At 43.4% G+C, this 24,990-nt stretch overlaps 1 protein-coding gene across 8 annotated transcripts in view; it reads left to right on the top strand.

The window, feature by feature from the left end:
• GPM6B (glycoprotein M6B) overlaps nucleotides 1-24,990 on the top strand; it is a 170,223-nt gene that overhangs the window by 141,236 nt on the left and 3,997 nt on the right. For all 8 annotated transcript variants that reach the window (XM_025371619.1, XM_025371615.1, XM_025371618.1 and 5 more), the window contains 5 exons: nucleotides 12,540-12,726; nucleotides 14,793-14,949; nucleotides 19,814-19,985; nucleotides 22,652-22,725; nucleotides 23,752-23,817. In XM_025371619.1, coding sequence (XP_025227404.1) covers nucleotides 12,540-12,726; nucleotides 14,793-14,949; nucleotides 19,814-19,985; nucleotides 22,652-22,725; nucleotides 23,752-23,817 — 656 coding nt within the window. The remainder of the gene's footprint in view (nucleotides 1-12,539; nucleotides 12,727-14,792; nucleotides 14,950-19,813; nucleotides 19,986-22,651; nucleotides 22,726-23,751; nucleotides 23,818-24,990) is intronic.

Genomic DNA, 24,990 nt, shown 5'->3' with positions numbered 1-24,990 from the left:
CCGGATGTTAAGCTTATTGCAGGCATGGATAGCTTGATAAGTCTGGGAATATTATATACAATCTGTGTATTGGTGTTTCCTGAAGAGAAATTCATTCTTTTAAAAGGCACACAGTGCATAAACCAATATATTTAAACCTACATATATTTATTTATGCAACATATGCCATACACGTGTGTATTTGCATATAGCATGTGCTATAAACACCCTATGCATATAGAGATGTATGCAGGGCATACGAGTGTGTTATTGTGGTTAGAGGAACAGGTATGTCTTCCTCAGGTGCCCTTTATCTTCCTTTCCCCTCACTGTAGCCTCCTACCCTCTGCTTGTCTAGTAAAGGCCCTAAGGCCTCCCTGACCCTTGCTGTCCTCACCCTCTGCCCAGAGGATGCCTCTGCTCTGCCTGGAGGGTTCCCATCACCCAGGTTAGTGTGGCTCTTGCCTTTCACCACCAGTCCTTAGTTTCCCAAAGGGGTTCACAACCTTTTTAAACTAGTGTGTTTTGTAGAAATTGAACTTCACAAACAGGTCTTTTGAAAACACTTTCTTGTGGTATAGTTGACATGCATATGGTGCATCTCTTTAAAGTGTCTGACAAGCCTTGACATACGTGTGTGCTCGTGAAAGCAGCACCACAAGCAGGATGGCGATGTGGCCGCTATTCCCCACTCTTTCCACCCTTCCTATGCTCCCACTCTCCCCAAGCAACTACTGATCTGCTCTCCTTCTCTGTGGATTAGTTTGCATTTTCTAGAATGGCCCTCGTGAAGATTTGTTCACATAAATTCTCTTACCCTTTCTCACCCGAATAGAAAATGTTGCATGACGTTGATTGCTTAATAGCTCCACAGCTTTGTCCAATTTTTATCCTTCCTGCTTTTACTGAAGACGTCCTGCCCCCATGAATAAACCTCAGAAGACCCATTCTGCCATCGCCTACCACTGAAGAGTTTAGCTTGCACCCACTCCAATCCAGCCCACACACAAGTGCCAGATTCATCTCTTAAAAGCACATCCCGAATCACATCTCTCGCCTGCTCACAAGCTTCCCTCTCTTCCCTTTGCTGCAAAGTGAAGCACAGAGGCTTGAGGCTGGCTTGGACATCTTCCTTGGGCCAGGCAGTGGGGGTCCTACGTTCCTGACTTCTCCCCACTATTACCCTGGTGTCCTTGATAAACTTGGCTATACCCTGAACTCTCCCCACGTCTCCCACACCACATTGGCCCTGCTCTCCTTCCCTTGTGCTTTTCATGGAATTCTTCTGTTCTTCAAGGCCTCTTCACCTCCTGCCATCCATAAACCTTTCCCTTAGCAATCCACACTAACCAAGGAGATCTGTCCCTACCTCACTCCCCCATGTCCCTATGTCAGCACTCTCTTTATTCCACTTTAGTGATACCTTATGTGTCTGTGTATCTTACCACCCCCTCACCCCATCCACAAGGATCAAAGCCAGGAGGGCACACTTGCAGCCACCACCACAGTGGCTTACACATGGCAGGGATTGGGCAGACACTCATGGAATGGAATAGAATCCAGGAAAGTAGAGACACTGTCTCCCAGATGGTCAAGGAAACTGACTGCTGCTAAAGCTCAAAACTGCAGATATTAAATTCTTCTCAAATGTCTGGAGTAGCCTCCAGATCGCTGTGCTCTTAAAATTGGTGTCATCTGGACTTAGAACTGGCTTCCCCCACTCTCCATTGATCTCCATGGTTCCTTGCTGTCCCACTTCACCAGGCTAAAAGCCTTTGGGAAAACCAAAGCCAATTCCCACAAAAGGCAAAGGAAGAGACTAACAAGTATCTGATTGTTGGATATTTTTATTCCCAGCCATGTAAGCGTATCATTGCTTTTATTGACTTGCTTATCTTCTACTGCTGGTACCATATGGCAAATATTAGAGACTCATCTATTTTAAGGGCTCATCTATTTTAAGACTTTCATAGTGGTTTCACAAAAATGAAAATCCCTTACTAAATAGATTTTAGGACAAGCTTCTAAAAGGACCTGCCAAAAAGTGATTTCCTTTCTATCATTAGAAATAGTTTCCACATTCTTATCATTATGTAGTTGAACTTTTATGTCTAGGACTGCATGAAAGACGAGAGAACTGAGAAGCAACCTATATTTGATTTCACACTTTGCTCTTGGACAGGAAGCCCCTGTCAATTGACTTCATATCTTTTTAATGCACTATATTAGTGGTTCACAGAACTTTTTGGGTGTTAGGTCCCTTTATGTGCTTAGAAACACTTGAAGACCCCAAAAAGCCTTTGCTCTTCTGAGTTGTGCCTATAAATATTTTCTATATTAGAAGCTAGAACTGAGGGCTGGGCACAGTGGCTCATGCCTGTAATCCCAGCACTTTGGGAGGCTGAGGTGGGCAGATCACCTGAGGTCGGGAGTTTGAAACCAGCCTGGCCAACATGGCGAAACCCCATCTCTGCTGAAAATACAAAAATTGGCCAGGCCTGCCGGGTGCAGTGGCTGACACGTGTAATCTCAGCACTTTGAGAGGCTGAGGTGGGCAGATCACCTGAGGTCAGGAGTTCGAGACCAGCCTAACCAACATGGAGAAACCCCATCTCTACTCAAAATGCAAAATTAGCCTGCATGGTGGTGCGTGTCTGTAATCCCAGCTACTTGGGAGGCTGAGGCAGGAGAATTGCTTGAACCCGGGAGGCTGAGGTTGCAGTGAGCCGAGATGGCACCATTGCACTCCAGCCTGGGCAACATTTTGAGATGAGCGAAACTCCATCTCTAAATAAATAAATAAATAAATAAATAAATAAATAAATAAATAAGCAAGCAAGCCAGGCATGGTGGCATGTGCCTGTAATTCCAGGTACTTGGGAGGCTGAGGCGGGAGAATCACTTGAACCCGGAAGGCGGAGGTTGCAGTGAGCTGAGATTGTGCCACTGCACTCCAGCCTTGGAGTTTTTTAAGATGGAGCAAGATTCCATCTTTAAAAAAAAAAAAAAAAAAGAACTGATACCTTTATTACTTAATAATAAACTTAGTCATTTAAAATAATAGCAAATCCATTATATGTCAACCTAAGTAATGTTTAGGAAAGATAACGATTTTCAAAGAGAGTATTTTAGTGTGAGGAATAGGACTGTTTTACATTTTTGCAAATCTGTTTAATATCTGGCTTAATATTAGACAGCTAGACTCTTACATCTGCCTCTGCATTCATTCAGAGGCATCTTGGGGTATCTTGGTTTGGTTGAAGTATATGAAGAAAACTCGATTTCTCACAGCTTGGAGAATGGAGGAGTGTTTTAATGACCTTTGCAGATAATTATGAAATTCTTCCTTGATACTACACCAAAATTCAGCAGGTAGTGGTTTCTTAAAGACTACTTGTAATGTGGAATCTGAAACCATATTGACGATCTTTTTGTACTCTGTTCCACTAAAATTCATTGCTTGATCTTGCACTTTGATTGGCTCTTATATTCAAGAATTATTTTCCCTTGGCTATTTGGAAAATATTGGTTCTCTGAGTTGTACAGGTCTTCCAGACATTGACACATTTCATTAAACCATATCAAAAAAATTTCATTTGTTAATATCACCACCGATTTCATCAAGAAGTCTGGTTAAGTATTGGGAAGCTGTCAGTCTCACTGTGGCAGGTACAAGTTTTCCAAAATTGATTGGCAACAGATACTATCAGTTGTTTTCTTTGAAGTGACAAGTGGTTCATTTTTGAGAAAGTTTCTGCCACATACTTAAGTCTAAAAAACTATAGCTTGTCAGGCATTCTTTCAAGAAGGGGTGTTTGCCCCAGAAAGGTGCAAGTTTGGCTCATAACTCAATTACATAAGAATGTTTCCTCCAGCCCACCATCACATGCTGGTTTGCAGCAGAAGGGCTCTCTGCATCCTCTCACTCATTTCATTACACAAACTGTTCAAAAGACACATACTCGGGGGTTGAGATTTATCAAATTAATAATTTTTATTGCATCGAGGACATTTGGAAGTGAAACTGGCTTTTTACTTTAATTTTTTTGCTTGCGAGCGCGTGGTGGTGAGGAATGTGTTCCTGCTAAGTACACTATGGGGCCACTGCCTGATTCGCGCTCAGACATCAGCAGTTTTACTGTGCAAATGTCAAGCAGTGAAAAAAGTAAATAACATCTTGGTGCTATTATAAAAAGAGTTTTGGCTTCACAGTCCTCCTGCAAGGATCTTGAGGTCTTCCGGGGCTGCACACAGTCTTTGAGAGCCCACTCCTGGCTCAGAGTGAGACTGGTGGGCAGGCAGGTTAGAATCACTTGGGAGCTCAATGTCCTTTCCAGACCTGCCTGAACAGAATCTGTGTTTTAATGAGGTCCCCAGGAGATTTATATGCAGGTTAAAGTTTTCCTGTAGTCCCAGCTATTTGGGAGGCTGAGGTGGGAGGATGGCTTGAGCCCAGGAGGCAGAAGTTACAGAGAGCTGAGATTGCACTGCTGCACTCCAGCCTGGGTAACAGAGTGAGACTGTATCTGGGAAAGAAAAAAAAAAAAAAAAGAGAGACAACCACTGCTGTTAAACAGAGGTCTGCAAAACTTTCCTTTAAAGGGCCACATAGTAAATACCTGTGGCAATGCCTCAACCCTGCCTTTGTAGCTTGAAAGTAGCCATAGACCATATATAAATGAATGAGCGTGGCTGTGTACCAGTACAACTTTATAGACACAGAAATTTGAATTTTATGTGCCCTTCATGTGTCACAAAATAGGTTTTTAAATATATTCTAAGCAGTTAAAAATGTAACCACTTAGAATCATGTCAAATTCATTCTGAGTTTGCAGGCCATGAGGAGAGCCAGATTTAGCTGGTGGGCCACAGTTGACTGACCTGTGCTATATAACACTTGAGTGCTCATTGAAATTACCAGGGGAGCTTCAAAAAAGCAAGCCCTAACCCTGTAATTCCTGAGTCTCATCCCCGATAAATTCTGATATAATTGGTCTGGGATGAAGCTGGTGCATCAGGATTTTCAGATGCTCCCCAGATTATTCCGATGTGCAGGAAAAATGGAGAACCTCTGCTCTGTGATGTATTCCAAGAAAGTTAATTTTCTTTTAAGCATTTTTTTTTAAGATTTTAGAATTTGGCAGTGTCACCAAATGTCTGAGACCAGAATTATATATTGTAACCTGAGAGCAGGGTTTCTCACTCTTGGCACTGTGAACCCAAAACTATCTGAGATAGGTCTCAATCAATTTAGAAAGTTAATTTTAGCAAGGTTAGGAACAGGCCTTTGAAACAGCCTCAGGAGATCCTAATAACATGTACCTAAGGTGGATGAGGCACAACTTACTTTTATACCTTTTAGGGAGACATGAGACATCCGTCAATACCTGTGAGATGTACATTGGTTCAATCTGGAAAGGCAGGACAACTCAAAGGGGGTCAGAGGGTGGCTTGCAGGTTATAGGAAGATTTAAAAATTATGTAAAGACCTGGAATCCATAGAAAGGAATGTCTGAGTTATGATGATAAGTGGTTATGGAGACCAAAGTTTTATCCTGTAGATGAAGCCTCCAGGTAGCAGGTTTCAGAGAGAATAGATTGTAAATGTCTCTTACCAGATTTAAGGTCTGTTGATGTTAATGCTGGTTAGCTTTTCCTGAATTCCAGAAGGGTGGAGGGTATAATGAGGTATGTTTGAATCTCCCCTCCATTCATGGCCCGAACCAGTTTTTTCAGGTTCACTTTGGAATCCCCTTGGCAGAGAGCAGAAATCTATTCAGATGGTTGGGTGGGGAGGGGGGTGGTGCTTAGATTTTTTTTTTTTTTTTTTTTGAAACGGAGTCTCACTGTGTCGCCAGGTTGGAGTGCAGTGGCACAATCTCAGCTCACTGCAACCTCCAACTCCCTGGTTCAAGCGATTCTCCTGCCTCAGCCTCCCAAGTAGCTGGGATTACAGGCATGCGCCACCACACTCAGCTAATTTTTGTGTTTTTAGTAGAGATGGGGGTTTCACCATGTTGGCCGGGATGGTCTCGATCTCCTGACCTTGTGATCCGCCTGCCCTGGCCTCCCAAAGTGTTGGGATTACAGGTGTGAGCCACCCTGCCTGGCCCAGAGTTATTTTTGGTTTATAGCACTATTGGCATTTTGGGTGTGATCATTCTTTATTTCGGGGTGGGGGCTATCCTGTGTATTATAGGAGGTTTGGGAGCATCCCTGGCCTCTACCCACTAGATGCCAGTAGTGTCCCCTCACCCTCAGTTGTAACAACCAAAACTGTCTTCAGACACTGCTAAATGTCCTGGGTGGCAAAATTGCCTGGATTAGGAACCAGTGGTCTAAACGATATACATGTTTTTTATGCTACCTCAGAGAATTTCAACATTGGAGCTATTGACATTTGGGGCTGGATAATTCTTTGTTATAAGAGCATATTCTGTGCACTGTGGGTTTTGAGCAGCATCCCTGGTCTCACTAGATGCCAGAAGCACCCTCTCCCCCAGCTTTGGCAAACAAAAATATCTCCAGATATTGCCAAATGTCCCCTGAGGGGCACAGTCACCCCCTGTTGAGAACTGCTTGGCCAGCTCAGAATCAGGGAAGCTTCTGTCCACTGACATTCACTGCTGCTTCTCAGGATTTTCACTCCCTCCATTTTCCCATTGCTTGTTGCTTGAAAGTTGTAAAGCTTGGTTCCTGCATCTTTTCTTTTTAATTTTGTGGCTCATTAAGAATCAGTAATATAGCAAGGAAGGCCCCATGTAGAGAGGTAAGGGTTTTGTGTGTGTGTGTGTATGTATGGTGTGTGTGTGTGGGGGGGGGGTGTTTGGGAGGGGGGGGGGTGTGTGTGTATGTATGTATGTGTGACATTCATTCCCTGGGGAAGAATCTGAGCCCTTGTTCCTGCCAGCCCTCCGTCTGAGCCAGCATTAAATCTGCAGCCAAGATCACAGACAACTTGGGCAAATCACTTGGCCATTATGAACTCACAGCCATGGCAACGGCCATCCACAAGCCTGAGGACAAAAAGTGTTTTATTCTGTTGTTCTGCACAAAAGGTTCTAGGGATGCTGGAGACAAAATAGCCTTTGAGAGTTAAAGGCATTGATGTGTATTTTTTTCCCTCCCTACTACATGGCTTATATTTAAACTGTCTTAGGCTAATGTACACTGTAATTTTTGTGTGAATCAAAACCTAAAATTCTTTTTATCCAGAGGCCAGCTAAATGAAGGCATAAGACATGAGCCCAACAGAGGCTTTTAGGGTTTGGTGAGAGGTATTGAGAATTACTATTAAAATGTGCTAGAAAGCCTGGCATTCTAGCCTGGCCAACATGGCAAGACTCTGTCTATACAAAAAATTAGCTGGGTGTAGTGGCGCGTGCCTGTAATCCCAGCTACTAGGGAGGCTGAGGCATAAGAATCACTTGAACCCAGGAGGTTAAGGCTGTAGTGAGTGGAGATCACACCACTCACTCCAGCCTGGGCAACAGAGTGAGACTCTTTCTCAGGAAAAAAAAAAAAAAGCCTGGCATTGATTTTTATTTTATACATGAATATATCACAGTCACCAAAAAAAAATGCTTTCCTTGCTTTTTCTCATTCACGTTACCCAATGTTGTCATTGCTGGTTTGAAGCTTGGGAAAATTCAGTCTGTGGATTTATAGGAGCATCCAAGAAAAGCACTGATTTTCCTTAGCTATCGTAAACTTTTAACAGCATGGTGTTCTGCTGGTACTTGGCACCACCCTTATATTTAAAAACATCAGCTTGCCTATGACTACTAAGGACAGCCTGAATCCCAGATCTACCTCCTTTGTGTGCACAGGCACTCCCGGCACTGCAGTGGCTAGGAGTGTGTGTGTTTAGAAATCTGCTTTCTCAGGTGACTCAATTCCTGTCTTCTCAGACCCTGCCTATGGCATGACACTAAAGCATGAAAAATTCCAAGGTTAATAGTACTTGCTTGGCTCACAAAAATGCACTCTAGCTGCACTCTTTTCAAGACGGTCGAACAATTTGGAACATTTTGTTTTTCTTCACTGTAGTCCTTGGAACTTGCCATTTGATTCACAAGTGATTGGAGGGTTATGGCCAAACCCAGTGGGCCACGTCTTAGAGAAGAAACATCACACGCCATTGAATATGAAAGCAGGCACTTCAGACAGACTCAGGATGCCACACCTGAGCCTGGGAAGATGCCACTGTTGACTAGAAATGGGCTTGTCAAATTTTCATGTGCACACAAATCACCCCAGAGGGCTTGTTAAAATGCAGATTCTGACTCAGCTAGTCTGGGGCCATGCCCAACATTCTTCATTTCTCACAGGTTCCTCCCTGCTGAAGCTGATACTGCTGGTCCAATGAACACACTTTGCAAAGTACATGGAATTGACAAATGGTCCACTCGTATCTTTTCTTGACCTCTGATAGTTTTCCTTGTTGCCCAGTAGAAGCTGCCAGCATTCAAGTTCAACTCTTCTCAGCTACAGATCCACATATCCCTTCACATCATCCAGAGTGATCTTTCACAACCCCAATCTGTTTCCCATGTTTAAAAATGCTCCCTGGCAGACCAGGCATAGTGGCTCACACCTGTAATTGCAGCACTTTGGGAGGCCGAGGCGAGAGGATCACTTGAGCCCAAGAGTTAGAGAACAGCCTGGCTAACATAAGGAGACCCTGTCACTACAAAAAATTTAAAAAATAAAAAATAAGCTGGGTGCAGTGGCATGGGCCTGTGGTCCCAGCTACTTAAGAGGCCGAGGTGGGAGGATCGCTTAAGCCAGAGACTTCAGTGCTGCAGTGAGCAGTGATTGTGCCATTGCACTCCAACCTAGGCAACAGAGCAAGACTGTTTTAAAAAAAACAAAACAAAAAAACCTCAGTGGCTTCCCATGATTTTGAAGATAAAGTCCAGAATTCTTAAGGTGGCCTGGAAAGCCCTAGGTGGTCTAGCTCCTATATTACCTATATCCTCTAGCTCCTAAATAAACACATCTAGCTTTTTCTTACTTTTTGCAGCAGTTTTGGTTCCTCCAGGATGAGTGCGTGATATGTGACTAAATTGCCCAGTGTTCAAAAATATCATACACACTGTTACCAGAGGTGGCTTCTATACTGACATAGAAGGTACAGTGGAGAGTGATCTGTTTATAGATGGTTGGATATCTACCACACATGCAATCTTAACCCTGAAGATAACTGGTCAACTAAGCTAGAATAAGCTCTACATCTAGCTGTATTATGTCCCATAAACTTTTCCCATATTTTATGTCACTACCTTCTAGTCATGTTGGCTGGCACAGTCCATAAGAGTTTTATCTGTGCCAGTGGAGCAAAGATGGTGATTTCTGTTCTATAGGAGCTAGGGTTCCTACAGCCACAAATAAAATCATCTGCTGAAAACATAAGAGCATTGGCATCTGCTGAGAGAGCATGATTCATTGAAGTGATCCCCCAAATTCTCGAGTTTCTGGTTTTCTCTGCTGTTATAAAACTAGATCCACAGCATGAGCTGTACGGAGTCCTTGAGAGATTTAAATTGGAGGGAAACTTTAGCTTTGATCTAGTATTGAATTTGGGATTGAACAGCATCATTCTTCTAACCCCACTTGTCTTTTTGAGCCTGGGAGCAGCTGTGATATTTCTTTGGAATGCTCTAACCATTTGGATGAAAGACTGTTTGAAGTGGCAACTGTGGATTTGGAAGGACGAGTTCTATCATTAAAGGGCAAGTGTGCTACACCATAACACCTAACTCTAACTCCAAATGATGAAAAAGGGTGTGGGTTTAGTTTAAAAATATATATTTTATATATATACACACATAAATTCAGAGAATTAATGAACAGTTTTATCTGGTTATATGTCATTGTCACCACATCAACTGTTTAAGTATTCTGGATACTAGGTCTTTCTGTAGAAGGACCCCTCCAGTATGAATTATTTGCCCTTCTGTCCTTCCCTGTCTGCCTTCCCTCCACTCCCTTTCCACTGGCTCTGCAGGGGTCTGTATCTTTACCCCCATCATGCTGGACTATAATAATTGTGTTACTTGTCTGCCTGCAGTATTGGATTTATCTTGATGCCAAAAAGGTATCTTATTTCACATTTGTATACTTGGCACCCAGTAGGTCTTCACAAAGTACTGAATTAATGAAATCCAACAGAAAATCCAGTTAGAACCCAGCTCACATTATAGAAAATCAAATATGTGACAATTCAAATGTCTTCCAAAGCAGTGTTCTGTGATGATGAAATGTCCTATATCTGTGTTGTCCAATACAGTACCCACTAGTCCATGTGACTTTTGAGCATATGAAATGTGATTTGTGCAACAGAGGACCTGAATTTTTCATTTTATTTAATTTTAAATAAATGTAAATAGCTACATGTGTTAGTGGCTACCATTTTGGACCATACAGTCCCAAGGCGTTACATCTTTATCCTTTAACGACCAGATACAACTTTGTTAGTCAGGAAAGCAGGCATTCATCTTTTTCTTAACATGATCATAGAAGCTGAGAATGTGGGGAGGCTGTGAATGATACAATACCCATGTCTGTTTTCTCTTTATAATGAGATACGTCAAGGCCAAGGATTCTAGTTTCTCTTAGCTTGGGAACCTAGAGAGAATTTGGACTTTGAGTTGCATTCCTCTCACCTCAGTCCCCAGAAAGTCATGTGACAAAATAAGATTGAGGTCTAACATCTCTGCTCACAAATCCCAAGTGTCTGAAGCTCTTTAAGATACTGACTTGCTAGTGAACTTGAACCATATTGTGCACTGGTTCCCTTTTTTTTTTTTGAAAAGGAGCCTTGCTCTGTCGCCCAGGCTGGACTTCAGTGGCACGATCTCAGCTCACTGCAACCTCTGCCTCCTGGGTTCAAGCGATTCCCTTGCCTCAGCCTCCCGAATAGCTGGGACTACAGGTGCAGGCCACCATGCCCGGCTAATTCGGCTAATTTTTTGTATTTTTAGTAGAGACAGGGTTTCACCATGTTAGCCAGGATGGTTCCCATTTTATATAGTTTCCCCAATCCATTTCAGGGAAGTTGGTCTTCCTAAAAACAGCTGCTCATGTTTTGAAATGAAAGGAAGCACAGCTTTCTTATGAAGCCCTGATATTTTTTATTTTCTGAAGCTCTGATATTTTTTGTCTTCCAATAAACTAAAGAGAAATCTAGTAATGAGTTTTCATAGTCATTTTCCATAGGTTTAAGCGAATGCTGTTTTAAAAGGAATGCTCACTAAAATGAAAACATTGATCTATGGTGTTTTATGCTGGGTTGTCATTCCATAACCTAACTGTGAAGACCATTTGGGGGAATTTTTTTTTTTTTTTTTTTTGTCTGGCTTAATGTGCTTGCCCTGAAGTAATGAAGTGCCCTTGATTGCTGTTAAACACCATAATGCGTTTAAAGTTCAATTTCCCCGACAAGCCATTTACTTAAGGGTCTGGATAATATAAACAGAGACGGGAGGTTAGGAGAGGTACTGACATTATCCCGAGGCCAGTGCTGCCTTTACTGAAACATAAATGTCTCCAAACTGAAAATGTCACCTGGCTCTGCCCCTCGGGCAGGTCTTTATGGACATCTCAAGTAAAAGTTTATTTTAAAAATGAATACAAGTCTCATCTTTTCAAGATTAACAGTGAGTTACGGCTGTCTCTCCTTCATTCCACTTCATGGATGTTCATTTTGGTTTTGTTTTTTTCTTCTGTTCTTTTTTCTCCTTCAAGTACTTAAATATCACCCACCAGTTCTGGTTTCTGACTCTGAACGTGTGTGTCGGGGAAGGTGGAAGCCGGGGAGGAGGAGGACTGTAAATGAATTGCTTGAGCTGACTGGGCTGGAGGGAAGCATTTTTATTAAAAATTTGAGATAATTTCTGATGTCAACTTGAATGAAATTTGAGTGGCTCTTGGTGACCTTGTACTTCACTGAATTAGGGACCAAAATACTTGTGACCTTTCCAAAACAATCACCTTGCTATTTGTTTGAACCGGGCGACGGCATAATTGCTGTATCAGATTCTCCCAGTTGCCCAGGAGGTCCAGGGCTTGGGGAAATCCGTTGGTTGCTACAGCAGCAGACGTATTGAAACCCCAGAACTGTGAGGCTGGAGACGACCTGACTGTTGCTTTCCTTCACAGAGCTGCAGCTTCACTACTGTCCTCTTTTGACTGTGTTGGTGGAATGAGTGCTTCTCATAGGCACTTGAGCAGGACTCCCCCCACCACTCAGTCAATCAGGGAAGCTCTAGAATTGTAACTACCTTATAACTCTTTGTCAATTGACTGCTCTGCCATTCGCTACCCTTCCAGATTCTGAGCAAATTAAGTTACATTCCCTCTTGGAGCCTCAGGGTCCTCACTGCAGAATGTGAGATCACGGTAACTACCACGCTGGCCCTTGGGATGTCGAAGTATTAACCATAGAGCATGAGAGGGGAGATGGAATAATTAAAGCCTTCTCTGTGAATATGTGGTATTCTTGAAGACCAGAGGCGTTCTTGCCCATAATGGCTGTATTTTCTCTCCTTTGGGTCCAGGCTGCTTTGAATGCTGCATCAAGTGTCTGGGAGGAGTCCCCTACGCCTCCCTGGTGGCCACCATCCTCTGCTTCTCCGGGGTGGCCTTGTTCTGCGGCTGTGGGCATGTGGCTCTCGCAGGCACCGTGGCGATTCTTGAGCAACACTTCTCCACCAACGCCAGTGACCATGCCTTGCTGAGCGAGGTGTAAGTATCCGGTTCCCTTTAAAAATGTATCTAAGGCCTGGCCTGGTGGCTCATGCCTGTAATCCCAGCAATTTGGGAGGCTGAGGCAGGCAGATCACCTGAGGTCAGAAGTTCAAGACCAGCCTGGCCAACATGGTGAAATGCCACCTCTACTAAAAATACAAAAAAAAAAAAAAAAATTTAGCTGGGCATAGTGGTGTGTGCCTGTAATCCCAGCTACTTAGGAGGCTGAGGCAGGAGAATTACTTGAACCCAGGAGGTGGATGTTGTGGTGCACCAGGATGGCACCACTGCACTCCCGCCTGGGTGACAGAGTGATACTTTGTTTTTTAAAAAAAAGTATCTAAGATGCAACCACCTCATGATGTTTTTCAGAAAGACTACAGTGTGCTCTCCTGGCAGAAAATGAATGCTTTTACTTAAAGGTCACTTTATGCAGATAGAAAAAGGTTCATGAGAGAAGGAAAAAGAAAGGGCCTAGAATGTGGTAGATGTTTAGGCCCCAGGGTGGAATGTTACTTGGGAATGTTGGGAATGGCATGGTATGCACATAGGACACTTCACACATGGTAGCTGTGGACGTGGGGGGCTGTGACATGGTGATAGGTGATGCTGCCGATTGTCTCAACAGAGTTGTATTGTTCCCAAGTAACAGATGCCTCCAGCTTTCTCCCAGGAAGTGACCATCCCTGGAATGGCAGGAGCCCTGTTAAGGACTGACCCCAACTCTGAGCCTCCAGGAGCAGTATTTTAACGTTAACTCTTCTAGCAGAAGAGCAGATCCCAGGGCATCCTCCATTGCAGAAGAGAGGAAGGTCCAGGGGTTTAGCAGCAGATCTCTGCCTTTCTTTCTGGAAACATTCTCAATGGAGTCACAGTGACTCCCATGCATAGATTCTCATAACTGTGCAAGCTCAGCAGCAATCTACTTATTTCCTTCGCATGTCTTCCCCTTTCTCCATTTCCTTCATTGTTTCTTTTTCTTCCCTTGAATCTCAAAGTTCCAGCGTTTATGTGTCTTATGATTATAAGAAACTTCTTTACCAGACTGAAAAAGACATGAATGAATTTTTATGGAATGGTCATGGAGTCATGTTGGAGACTCTTCAGTCCTTAGGGAATTTTATTCTTTCTTATCTGTTCACAAATGACCTCCAAAGAAATGAACACAGGTTGGGGAGATTATAAGGAGGGCTCAAGCAGGACAAGGGACTCACTGAGTGCCAACTATGTGCAAAGAAGAAATGTTTACCAAGACTGAACCTGGGAAAGGTGTATTGATTTAATTAGGTAATGATCTCAATCTGTGGCTCTCAAACCTCTGAGCAGCTTTAAAAAAAAATCCCCATACCTTACCCCAGACCAATTAGGACATAAGCCCTGGGGGCGGGATCCAGGTACCAGTATTTTCCAAGCTCCCCAGGTGATTCCAATGGGCAGCCGAAGGCTGAGGACATGTCATCCATCTTCGTTAGCTTTTGTGAGACAAACTGCATTGTGAATTAACTTTCTGTATCTTAAACCTACTCGACTTACTACTACTTGAGTGGTGGGAGTCACAATGCAAAAAACATCTCCCCAAATTACCCCCTAAAGAAGCCCTGAGTGCCTACTTAGGGGTTTTATCAGAGTGACATGAACCACTAGGCCTGGTTGGGAGGCATTTTGATAGGGCAGAAAGAACATGTTGTCATGGACCAGGGTTCAGATGCTGGCTTTGCCACTAACTGTGTATCCTCTGATGAGGAGCTGAACTCCTCAATACCTGTGTTTTACTTATGTGCGAAATGAGGATTCTAACCCTTGCCGCCCAGGACTCAGGTAAGGATGAAAAGATTACAACTGGATGCTGCCCTGAGCAGAGGAAACATCATTCCCACCTTGGAAGGAAGGCCCATGTTGCTGGGACATGGGCAGGGATGCCGCACAAGTACATCAAAGCCATCAGTGGGGCGAGTGATGCGCTCACAGGAACATCCCCGTCATGTCCTCTCTCCAGCGTCCAGAAACGTAGTCACTACCAGGCAGTGAATTTAATGGTTCAGGATCTCTTCTTCTCTTTGTAGGATACAACTGATGCAGTATGTCATCTATGGAATTGCGTCCTTTTTCTTCTTGTATGGGATCATTCTGTTGGCAGAAGGCTTTTACACCACAAGTGCAGTGAAAGAACTGCACGGTGAGTTTAAAACAACCGCCTGTGGCCGATGCATCAGTGGAATGGTGAGTGTGAACCTCTGATAACTGATTGTTTGATGTACAACCAGAGCCATGCCTTGATGCATTTCCTTGTATTTGGCAAAAGCTACCAGGTATCGAGCATGGATGGAGGGTCCATGACACAAATACTGGCCTTACCAATTTAGAGTTAGGACTATAAAAACTTGCAACATGTTATTGATAGTAAATTAAAATCTATGGCTGGTAGAAATAAATCAAATGTTCTCATCAGTGTAAAGGTGAAAAGGGTGCTGAAGATTTTTCAAATGCCAAGTTCCCACTATAGAAGGAGATAACTTTCATGTGGTCTCAGTGCTTCCCTTTGGTTGTCTTTAAATATGGATCATGGCCATAAAGACATACATGGACTATGGAAAATCGTCCTGATCCTTCTGTAAATACTTACCAGCACCTGCTGTACAGAGCGCCTATCTGGGCTTTGCTAGCCACTAGAGATGCAAAGATTCAAACACAGCCTTCTTTCTCAAGCAGCTTATAGTCTAAGACAGGGGTTAGCAACTATGGACTGTGGGCAAAATTTGGTGTACTACCTGTTTTTGTATAGCTCAGGACTAAGATTTCTTTTTTGAGATGGAGTATCACTTTGTCTCCAAGGGCAGTGTCACGATCTCCACTAACTGCAACCTCTGCCTCCTGGGTTCAAGCGATTCTCCTGTCTCAGCCTCCCGAGCAGCTGGGATTACAGGCGCCCGCCACCACCACCTGGCTAATTTTTGTATTTTTAGTAGAGAAAGGGTTTCACCATGTTGGTCAGGCTGGTCTTGAACTCTTGACCTCAGGTGATCCACCCGCCTCAGCCTCCAAAGTGTTGGGATTATAGGCGTGAGCCATCATGCTCAGTCAAGAATTTTTTTTTTTTTTTTTTTTTTTTTTTTTTTTTTTTTGAGACAGGGTCTTGCTCTGTCACCTGGGCTGGAGTGCAGTGGTGTGATCATGACTCACTGCAACCTCTCACTGCAACCTCTGCCTCCGGAGCTGAAGCAATCCTCTAGTCTCAGCCTCCCGAGTAGCTGGGAGTATAGGTGCACTCCATCACACTCGGCTAATTTTGTATCTTTTGTAGAGACAGGGTTTCACCATGTTGCCTAGGCTGGTCTCGAACTCCTGGCTCAAGCTGTCCTCCCACTTTGGCTTCCCAAAATGTTGAGATTATAGGTGTGAGCCACTGTGCCTGGCCAAGAATGCTTTTTATATCTTTCAGTGGTTAGAAAAAATGAGTATTTCATGATACATGAAAATTATAAGAAAGTCTAGTTTTAATGATCCTAAACAACGTTTGATTGGCACATAGCCATGCCTATTCATTTGTACATTAGCTATGGCTGCCTTCATGCTACAAAGCATGAAGCAGATTGGACCAATTGCCACAGAGACCACACGTGACCTGCAAAGCCTAAACAGTTTTCTATCTGGCTCTTTACAGTAAGATAGCATTTGCTGACCTCTGGTCTAGAGGATGACAGATCTTAATGGGTCATTAAAAAACAGGGTTAAAAAGTGCTTCATCACAAAAGAAAATGTTCTTTTTCCAAGAGGAAAAGGCTTTCCATTGAGAGCCTAGGAGGGGAGGAGGGGAGAAGTATTTATGGAGTTTGATTTTTGGCACATGGAATTTCAGTTTCTAAATGGAATTGGCAGCCTGGTGCCGTGGCTCACGCCTGTAATCCCATCTCTTTGGGAGGCCTAGGCGGGTGGATCACCTGAGTTCAGGAGTTCGAAACCAGCCTGGTCAACATGGCGAAACCCCATCTCTACTAAAAATACAGAAATTAGCCAGGCATGGTGGCGCATGCCTGTAGTCCCAGGAATGTGGGAGGCTGAGGCAGGAGAATCACTTGAATCTGGAGATGGAGGCTATGAATGAATGTAACAGTTTTTCCAAGGATAGCAGGGCTGCAAGAAGGGGACTGCAATGTGGGAAACTCTCCTTTGGAGTACACAGGCCTGGCCACATCACAGGGGCCTGTTCCTCAGCCCCTCCCCAGCCCGGACTGTCCTTTTTGCTCTCTCACATCAGCCGTGGGCCCAACTCCACAGTCTGCATTCCACACCACACCTGCCCCTTCCAGGAGAAGCAGCACCCGCAGGAAGTAGTTGAGCAGAACATCATCAGCTGCATGGATCCAGATGCCAATCTTTAGGTTTGTCCGGAATGACCATTTGTGGGACTTCAGAATGGTCCAGCCGGGCTTAAGCTCACATGCCCACCTACCCCTCTCAAGGACAGATAATAGTCTTGACAGATAGTGTCATTTGATGTGATTTCAGAAAACCATGTTCTGAAAAGAAACTACCTACAAGGATGAAACCCATCACTCAATTGCTGAATGATTTAGTTCTTTACCAGTTTGGACCTCCCCAATCCCAAATAGGACCCTCATTTCACGTTGGTTTTTTAAGATTCAGTTCATAGAACAAAGGAGTAAATTAATTTATGAGTTTCTGAGTAAATCATATTTCAATAAAGCTGTTAAAAAATACAAAGAAGAGACTACTGTACAAGTCAGGGGAATGGTTACTTTTGTGGAGGAAGGAGGCAGCTGTTAAATAAAATGCCTGTGAAGAACAGAGGGAAAATAGCCACAAATAGTGGGAATCCTCCTCCAAAGGAAAAAAAGAAAAAACACCTCCTCACAGCTTTAAAAATGACAGCTTTCCCCCTCACTTCTACCCATCAAGTTTCAGAAATAAAGAGGTCTAGTTTCCACAGGGCACAGCATTAGGTCATCCACTGCCTGATGTTTAACATTTTTGGATCCTTTGAGCATTGGTCGGGACACAGCACATGGTGGAGAGGAGAGGAGCTTCTACTTGAGCCAGTGGCACTTCACCTAGAGATGGGGACACCATGAGGGATTCCCAACCCACCTAGCATGGCCTGCTTTTAGCTCTTACGTCAGATTTTTTTTGAGAAAGTCCTGTGAACCCAAAAGTATCTGAAACAGGTATCAGCCCATTTAGAAAGTTTATTTTGCCAAAGTTAAGGATGTGCCCATGACACAGCCTCAGGAGGTCCGGACAGCATGGGCCCAACGTGGTCGGGGCACAGCTTGGTTTTATACATTTTAGGGAGACGTGAGACATTAATCAATAAATGTAAGATGTACATTGGTTTGTCCATAAAGGTGGGGACAACTCGAAGCAGGGAGGGGGCTTCCAGGTCACAAGTAGGTGAGAGACAAATGGTTGCATTCTTTTGGGTTTCTGATCAGCCTTTCATTGAATATACAGTTCATATGGGAGAGGAAGGTAGAGAAATAGTCACTTATGGCTGGTCTGGCTTGTTGAAATGACGGGAGAGGAAGCAGTCAGATATGCATTTGTCTCACATGAGCCTCAGAGGGATGACTTTGAGCTCTGTCTGTCGTTTGTCCATGAGGGATTTCCCTGTGGGCTAATTGTGAGGGAGGTATGTAGCTTTATCTTTGTGCTATCTTGTTTAGGGATAGAATGGGAGGTTTGCCTGTGGCAGTTCCCAGCTTCACTTTTCCCTTTGGCTTAGTGATTTGGGGGTCCAGAGATTTCTTTTGCTTTCATAGTCCCGTGTGGAAGGCTTGTGCCCAGGAACTCACTGAGGAAGCAGCTCTAGACGCTGGAGGCCACCATGACAGGGCCAGCCCGCAGCAGGGCCCTCTGGTGGGGGGATAGTGGCCTTCCGTCTGGAGTCCTGGCCTCTGACAGAAGGGAAGGCTCACTGAAGCCAAGAACCACCAGTTCCCTCCTGCTCAGGTCCTGTTTTCTTGAAGGGAAAGAAACCTAGTTTGGGGCAGCAGTGGGAGGAAGTGGGAGGTGGAACTGCTGAAATCTGCTTCTCTGAATATTTTTGGAGATGCAAATGCTTCCTTGCAGTGAAAGGGAAAGTGTCTTGTTTCTGCAGTTTCCTGGCATTGTGACCATCAGGAGGTGGCCTCCAACTACCCAGGTATCCCCGGCGGCGCAGAAAGTTAGTGGGGACCATCAGCTTCAAAATAGAAAAGCCAAATTAGCACTTCACACCCTCGCCGACACCCTCTGTGGGCGCGCCTTCTGAGAACACAAATACCACGTTTTTGAGGCCACCTTACAAAGCTCTCTGAAAAGTGGTCAAGGCAGAGGAAAGCCAAGCAACAGGATTCTATTCTTCCTGGAATTGCCCATGACAGTGTGTGGGTGAACACCTGAAGCTTTTTCCCTAAGCCACTGCTTTGCTTGCAAAGCTGCTGTGAATCTTAGAGACAAAAGAAAACTAGAGGAAAATGAGAATTTTATAGATCGTGCATTAAGCTTGCGTTCGCGATTATTTGAAACTTTTGGTAATTTTGCAGAATCAGGAAACTAGCGAAGTTCTTTTTGAGAGAGGGCTTCTTGTGGCAATTGCTATTCTCTGTGAGCCAACCTGTTATGATAAATAAAGGTAACATTTGAGAAATTAATATGAAGTTATAATTCAGTGGTATATGGAATGCATCCAGAATCTATCCCATGTTATGTAGGATGTTCTGCATTTTCAGAACGGATATTTAGAAAGAGTACCTCTTGAGAGGCTGCCATTGATTAGCTCTGTATCCTCGGATGAGTGAGATCACCTCTTGGGGTCTCCTGTCCTTGTTAGTTAAGGGTGACCCGAAAGGCCCTGACATTGCTTCAGGCACTCCAATTCTAGATCTTCTAGCTCTGGGGAATGTGGCTGGCTCTTACTTACCCTGCTCCCTTGTTGGCTCTTCCTTTTTGCTGCCAATGCCGGGGTGAGGGTCCCCACAATGTGTTCCACAGATCAGTATTGGGCCTGAAAATGCACAATCCTTCCACTCAGGGGACACATCTGCCTGTTTCAGTGATGATTGTCCTTCCTCTCATTTTGGCCTAGTTCGTTTTCCTCACCTATGTGCTCGGAGTGGCCTGGCTGGGCGTGTTTGGTTTCTCAGCAGTGCCCGTGTTTATGTTCTACAACATATGGTCAACTTGTGAAGTCATCAAGTCACCACAGACCAACGGGACCACGGGTGTGGAGCAGATCTGTGTGGATATCCGACAATACGGTACTTCCTTCTAATTCACCCCTCCCCCAATTAATTCATTGTCCTCTCATGCATATGTCTGGACCTAATTATTACATGAGCATCCTTTTAATTGTCATGATCTGTTTCATCCCTTCTATCAGTAATTTTATACTTTTCCCTTCAATATGCTGTTTTCTGGGTGGAAACATCAGGGAGGCTTTTAGCTTGCTAGGTGTCAAGATTTCGTTAGGTTTTCATGTTTTTTTTTTGTTTGTTTTTTTTTTTTTTGAGACGGAGTCTTGCTCTGTCACCCAGGCTGGAGTGCAGTGGCCGGATCTCAGCTCACTGCAAGCTCCTCCTCTCGGGTTCACGCCATTCTCCTGCCTCAGCCTCCCGAGTAGCTGGGACTACAGGCACCCGCCACTTCGCCTGGCTAGTTTTTTGTATTTTTTTAGTAGAGACGGGGTTTCACCGTGTTCGCCAGGATGGTCTCGATCTCCTGACCTCATGATCCGCCCGTCTCGGCCTCCCAAAGTGCTGGGATTACAGGCTTGAGCCACCGCGCCCGGCCTGGTTTTCATGTTAAGTGTGTAGTAAAAGAAGCTTTTCATAATATGAAACTACTTCATAATGCAGTTCAATCAAAAAAGACTTCTGGACCTCCACTATAAAAAGATATTTTTTCTTTCAGTTTTATAACATCCAACTTTCCATTCAAAATAATATTGCACACATTGTATAATTCAATTAATTTGCACATCCAACTCCTCAAATCTGGTCTTTTTAAAATGACTAACTGCTTAAACTTCATCTGTACTGAAAAAGACAATGTTAGATCCAGACATATTTTAAAGTCATCAGAACATACTCTTTAAAAAATCATCGTCAGCTGTTGGAAACCAGTTCAAACATTTTCTAATGAGTGAGATCCTTACAATAGGGATCTAAGGTTGGTTCATTGTGACAAGCCCCAGAAGAGACCACTGGCTCCTCCTGTCAATTAATTTGGGACTTGACTTTGCTGCTGAGTAAGAGAGGGCAGCATGCTAAGGGAGGAGTCTAATTACTGCTTCCAGCCCCGATGGTAGGAAATCTTTTCTTGGCAGAAACAACCAGGGGGTGGGGGGAAAAGCTTTCATCAGAATTGAAGAGGAAATAACTGTCCTTCCAGAGCTTTTCTGAAGAGAGATGACTATTTCATTTCTGCTGTTCTTCTCATGTGGCTTAGTCTCAACATCTTACCTTACAATATAATACTACATTTGCTTGAAACTACCCATCAGACTAATCTCTTCTCACAATGACCAAGGCTAAACAACACTGTTCTTTATGATAGAGCTAAAAGCGGAGCCTAAAGTTGGCTGTTAAAGTATTTGTAAATGAATATCTAAATGTATATCATTCCCCTATTCCTTAAAAATGTTTTGCCACAAATTTTTGGTAATCAGCAATCATCTTTTTAAATCCTCTATATTTGCCTATTTATTGTTATAGTTAATGGTTTCACTGACAATTTGGGGCAATTTCCCATGCTTCTGAGGTATAAAGATGTACTCTTGGCCCGTGTCAAGGATGAAAGGAATAAGGACTTTTCTTCTTCTAACACTCCTTACCTCCTAGGAGTGTTTAAGCACAAACTTATGCATTAGAGGGGGAAGAAAGCAGCAGCCCACTGGACAATTGTCATTGCAGAGGAGCCTCAGGGTTACAGTGAGAGAGAAATCATAGACTCTGCTTGTCCCACCCTCTAGGGTAAAGGACAGTAGTGTTTTTCTTTTTAAAAAATTTCCAGCCACACGCGGTGGCTCACACCTGTAATCCCAGCACTTTGGGAGGCTGAGGCGGGTGGATCACGAGGTCAGGAGTTCAAGACCAGCCTGGCCAAGATGGTGAAACCCCGTCTCTACTAAAAATACAAAAATTAGCCAGGCGTGGTGGCGGGGACCTGTAATCCCAGCTACTCGGGAGGCTGAGGCAGAGAATCGCTTGAACCCAGGAGGTGGAGGCTGCAGTGAGCCAAGATCACGGGAGTCCACTCCAGCCTGGGTGACAGAGCAAGACTCTGTCTCCAAAAAAAAAAAAAAAATTCCAATTTGATTTTCAATCCAAAAGTATTTTCTAATATAATTATAAGACATAATAAAAATGAATATAAAAATAAAGACAAAGTACAAATCCAGAGTTTATTGGATTCCCACAAACATAAATTACTCTGTCAAATTGTAATTTGTTTCCGAGTGTATACTTGCAGTTTTGGAACTCCTGGCAGACCACTAACAGAGCTTGGACAGCAAGGCCACAGACCACAACATTCATGAGGAAATGTATTTTGACCTCAATGTGATAAAATGCTTTACGAGGGGGTTGTCTGCAGTAACTAAAGGGAAAGTCTGGCTTTGAAAATTAATCTTTACAAATATGAACTTCCAAATATGAACCCTCACTGAATAAAGCACAATTTGTAGGGGAAAAAAATATCAGGCTGTTTAGATTTCTTATGGACTAGTTGGCTTTGCTTTTGGCCTATTGTTCAAATGGGGCTATTTATTCCAAAATGCTTGTTCTGCAGACAGCAGATCCATCAATTCTTAATGAAGGAACATAGCCTACAATTACACTGTAACTGGCATCCAAAGTGGTGGGGTCTATTAAGAACATGAGGCACTGTAGTTTGTACTAACATCCTATTGGGGTTCATTTTACAGGTATCATTCCTTGGAATGCTTTCCCGGGAAAAATATGCGGCTCTGCCCTGGAGAACATCTGCAACACAAACGAGGTAAACTCATCACAGTTCAGAGGGCTCGTAAGAATAACCCTTGAATATTAGGCTGAGACAAGGGTTCTCCTAGCTATAGAAAGAGCGAGAGAGATGGTTAAAATGCTATTAAGGAAAGCTCCTTGTTTAGACTCTTTAAGATTGAGCTATATGTAACCATCACTATTCAGCCATTTTTGACCTACAAAAATGGTCACTTCATATGGTCCAACCCATTTGGTGAGAATCCTTAAGAAGTGGAGAGCTTTTCCTTTGGGCAATAATTTAGAGGTGAACCCAAACCTACAAACCTAATAATATATCTAGATTCTTCTCTCACCTCTTCAGAAAGATTTTCAAAGTGGAACACCTGTCACAGAACACATGTAAGTTAATTTTCATAGAGGAGTCCCTCTGTTTTGTAGAGGAATTTGTGTATATGCCCAATTGTTAATAAATGAGGCCACAGTTAATCATTTATATTTCTGGAATGACTTGGCTACTTCTCTATTTCTCATTCATTCTTAATAGGGAGTGTGTCCTAACACTTTGGTTTAAATTGTCTCAGCCCTAGAACATTCTTCGGTCATTGGCTTGTAACTGTTTATAAATGCATTCGTAGGTGCTTGTATATTTAAGAAAATCCTGGCAAGCTTTTAAAAAGCAGTGAGTTACAGAAATAATCAGCTCCTACCCTATCCAACTTGTCAATTTGTAGATCCATAATATGCAGTGGCTTGAAGCAGGGGCTCCCCACCTTGGCTGCACCTTTCAGCCATCAAGGCAGCACTATGTTATACTGATGGCTGAGGCCCAGCCCCTAGGTATTCAGATTTAATTGATTTGGGGGGCAGTCTGGGCATCAGAAAGTTTTTCAAGCTCCTCAGGTGACTCCACCATGAGGCCAGAGCATGAAGAGAAGGCAGGCCTGTGCCCAGTCTTGCAGAGAATAGCTGCAAAGGAGACAGATGAAGCAGCACCCCAGAATGAGTGTAGGCCATTTCATTACATATCAAATGCTTATGTTGGTGCCCTGTTCTTTTGTAGTTCTACATGTCCTATCACCTGTTCATTGTGGCCTGTGCAGGAGCTGGTGCCACTGTCATTGCCCTGGTGAGTAATGGCCCCAAGACCACCCTAGTCTAGCCTCCTCCCTCTAGCCTCTAAATGACAGATTTCCCTTCCAGCTTTTACCAGCCTATTGAAGCCAATGATTCTGGCACTCAACCTTGGTTAACTGGCGCCTGTGTAACTTACCACATGTAGTTTGCAGGAAGTATTAGTTGGCTGCCTTGGCACCAATTGTAGGTGATGTAATTTGGACTCTGGAAAGAAAAGAGGGTATCAACACCTATCAGCTAGACCAAGCATATTACCTTGTTGCACTGAGCACTTAGCTTCATGACTTCAGTCACACACAAATGAAATGCTCACTTGAGGCATTACCCATTTCTCTTTGCCAAGGATTAATTTACAAGTGGAAATATGCACATATATATACATTTATATAGCTTACTCTCATACACAGTAGCTATGTTCCATAAAGTCACCTCAAGCACTGAATTAGCAAATGCTGGACCACTGCTCCTAGGGGAAATACATGGCTAGGTTCCTGTGAGCCTCTGGTCACATCATTTTCATCAACCTATCAACACATAAGCTTGTTTTGTGTGTTTCTGTGTAAATACACCTTATTTAATATATATTGTTGATTAATATTGAATTCATGTGAATGAAGCTTCTCTAATGAACATTTTCTCTGGTCAGGCAGTTTGCAATCTTCTTGCGCTTAGGGACTCTAGACAGCACTATGCTTGGGAGCCATTTTAAGCAGCAAAATCACCCACAAAAAAAATGTTAAAAATGTGGCACTAAATATATTTCGAGTATACTTATTTACAGTCTGAGAGCGGAAACAAGAAGGCAGCGTGTTGCCTTGTTCAACCTCAGTTAGGAATGTGCATACTGGGCAACTCAACTTTCACCGCTCTGCACATGTCTGCTAATAACTGCAAAAGAAGTGCCTCAAGTATTAAGGGTTACAAATTAATCTTAGCAAGTAGGCAGTCACAAATATGGAATCTACAAGTAGTGAAAACCAACTGTATAAACACACGCTCTTATGTATGTATATGTTTGTACACATGTAATTTTGGAGGGCTTGGTTTGTGATTTGAGGAAAACCAACTAAGACTGGTAGAGCAAGGGGAAAATCTCAGCTGCTTGTAAATTAGTCATTCCCAGTTTTTCTGACCATTAAATCATTCCTTCCCCTTAGAATCTATG

Source organism: Theropithecus gelada, chromosome X (genome assembly GCF_003255815.1).
Source record: "Theropithecus gelada isolate Dixy chromosome X, Tgel_1.0, whole genome shotgun sequence".
Classification (NCBI taxonomy): Eukaryota; Metazoa; Chordata; class Mammalia; order Primates; family Cercopithecidae; genus Theropithecus; species Theropithecus gelada.
This window is presented reverse-complemented; position numbering and strand designations above follow the sequence as displayed.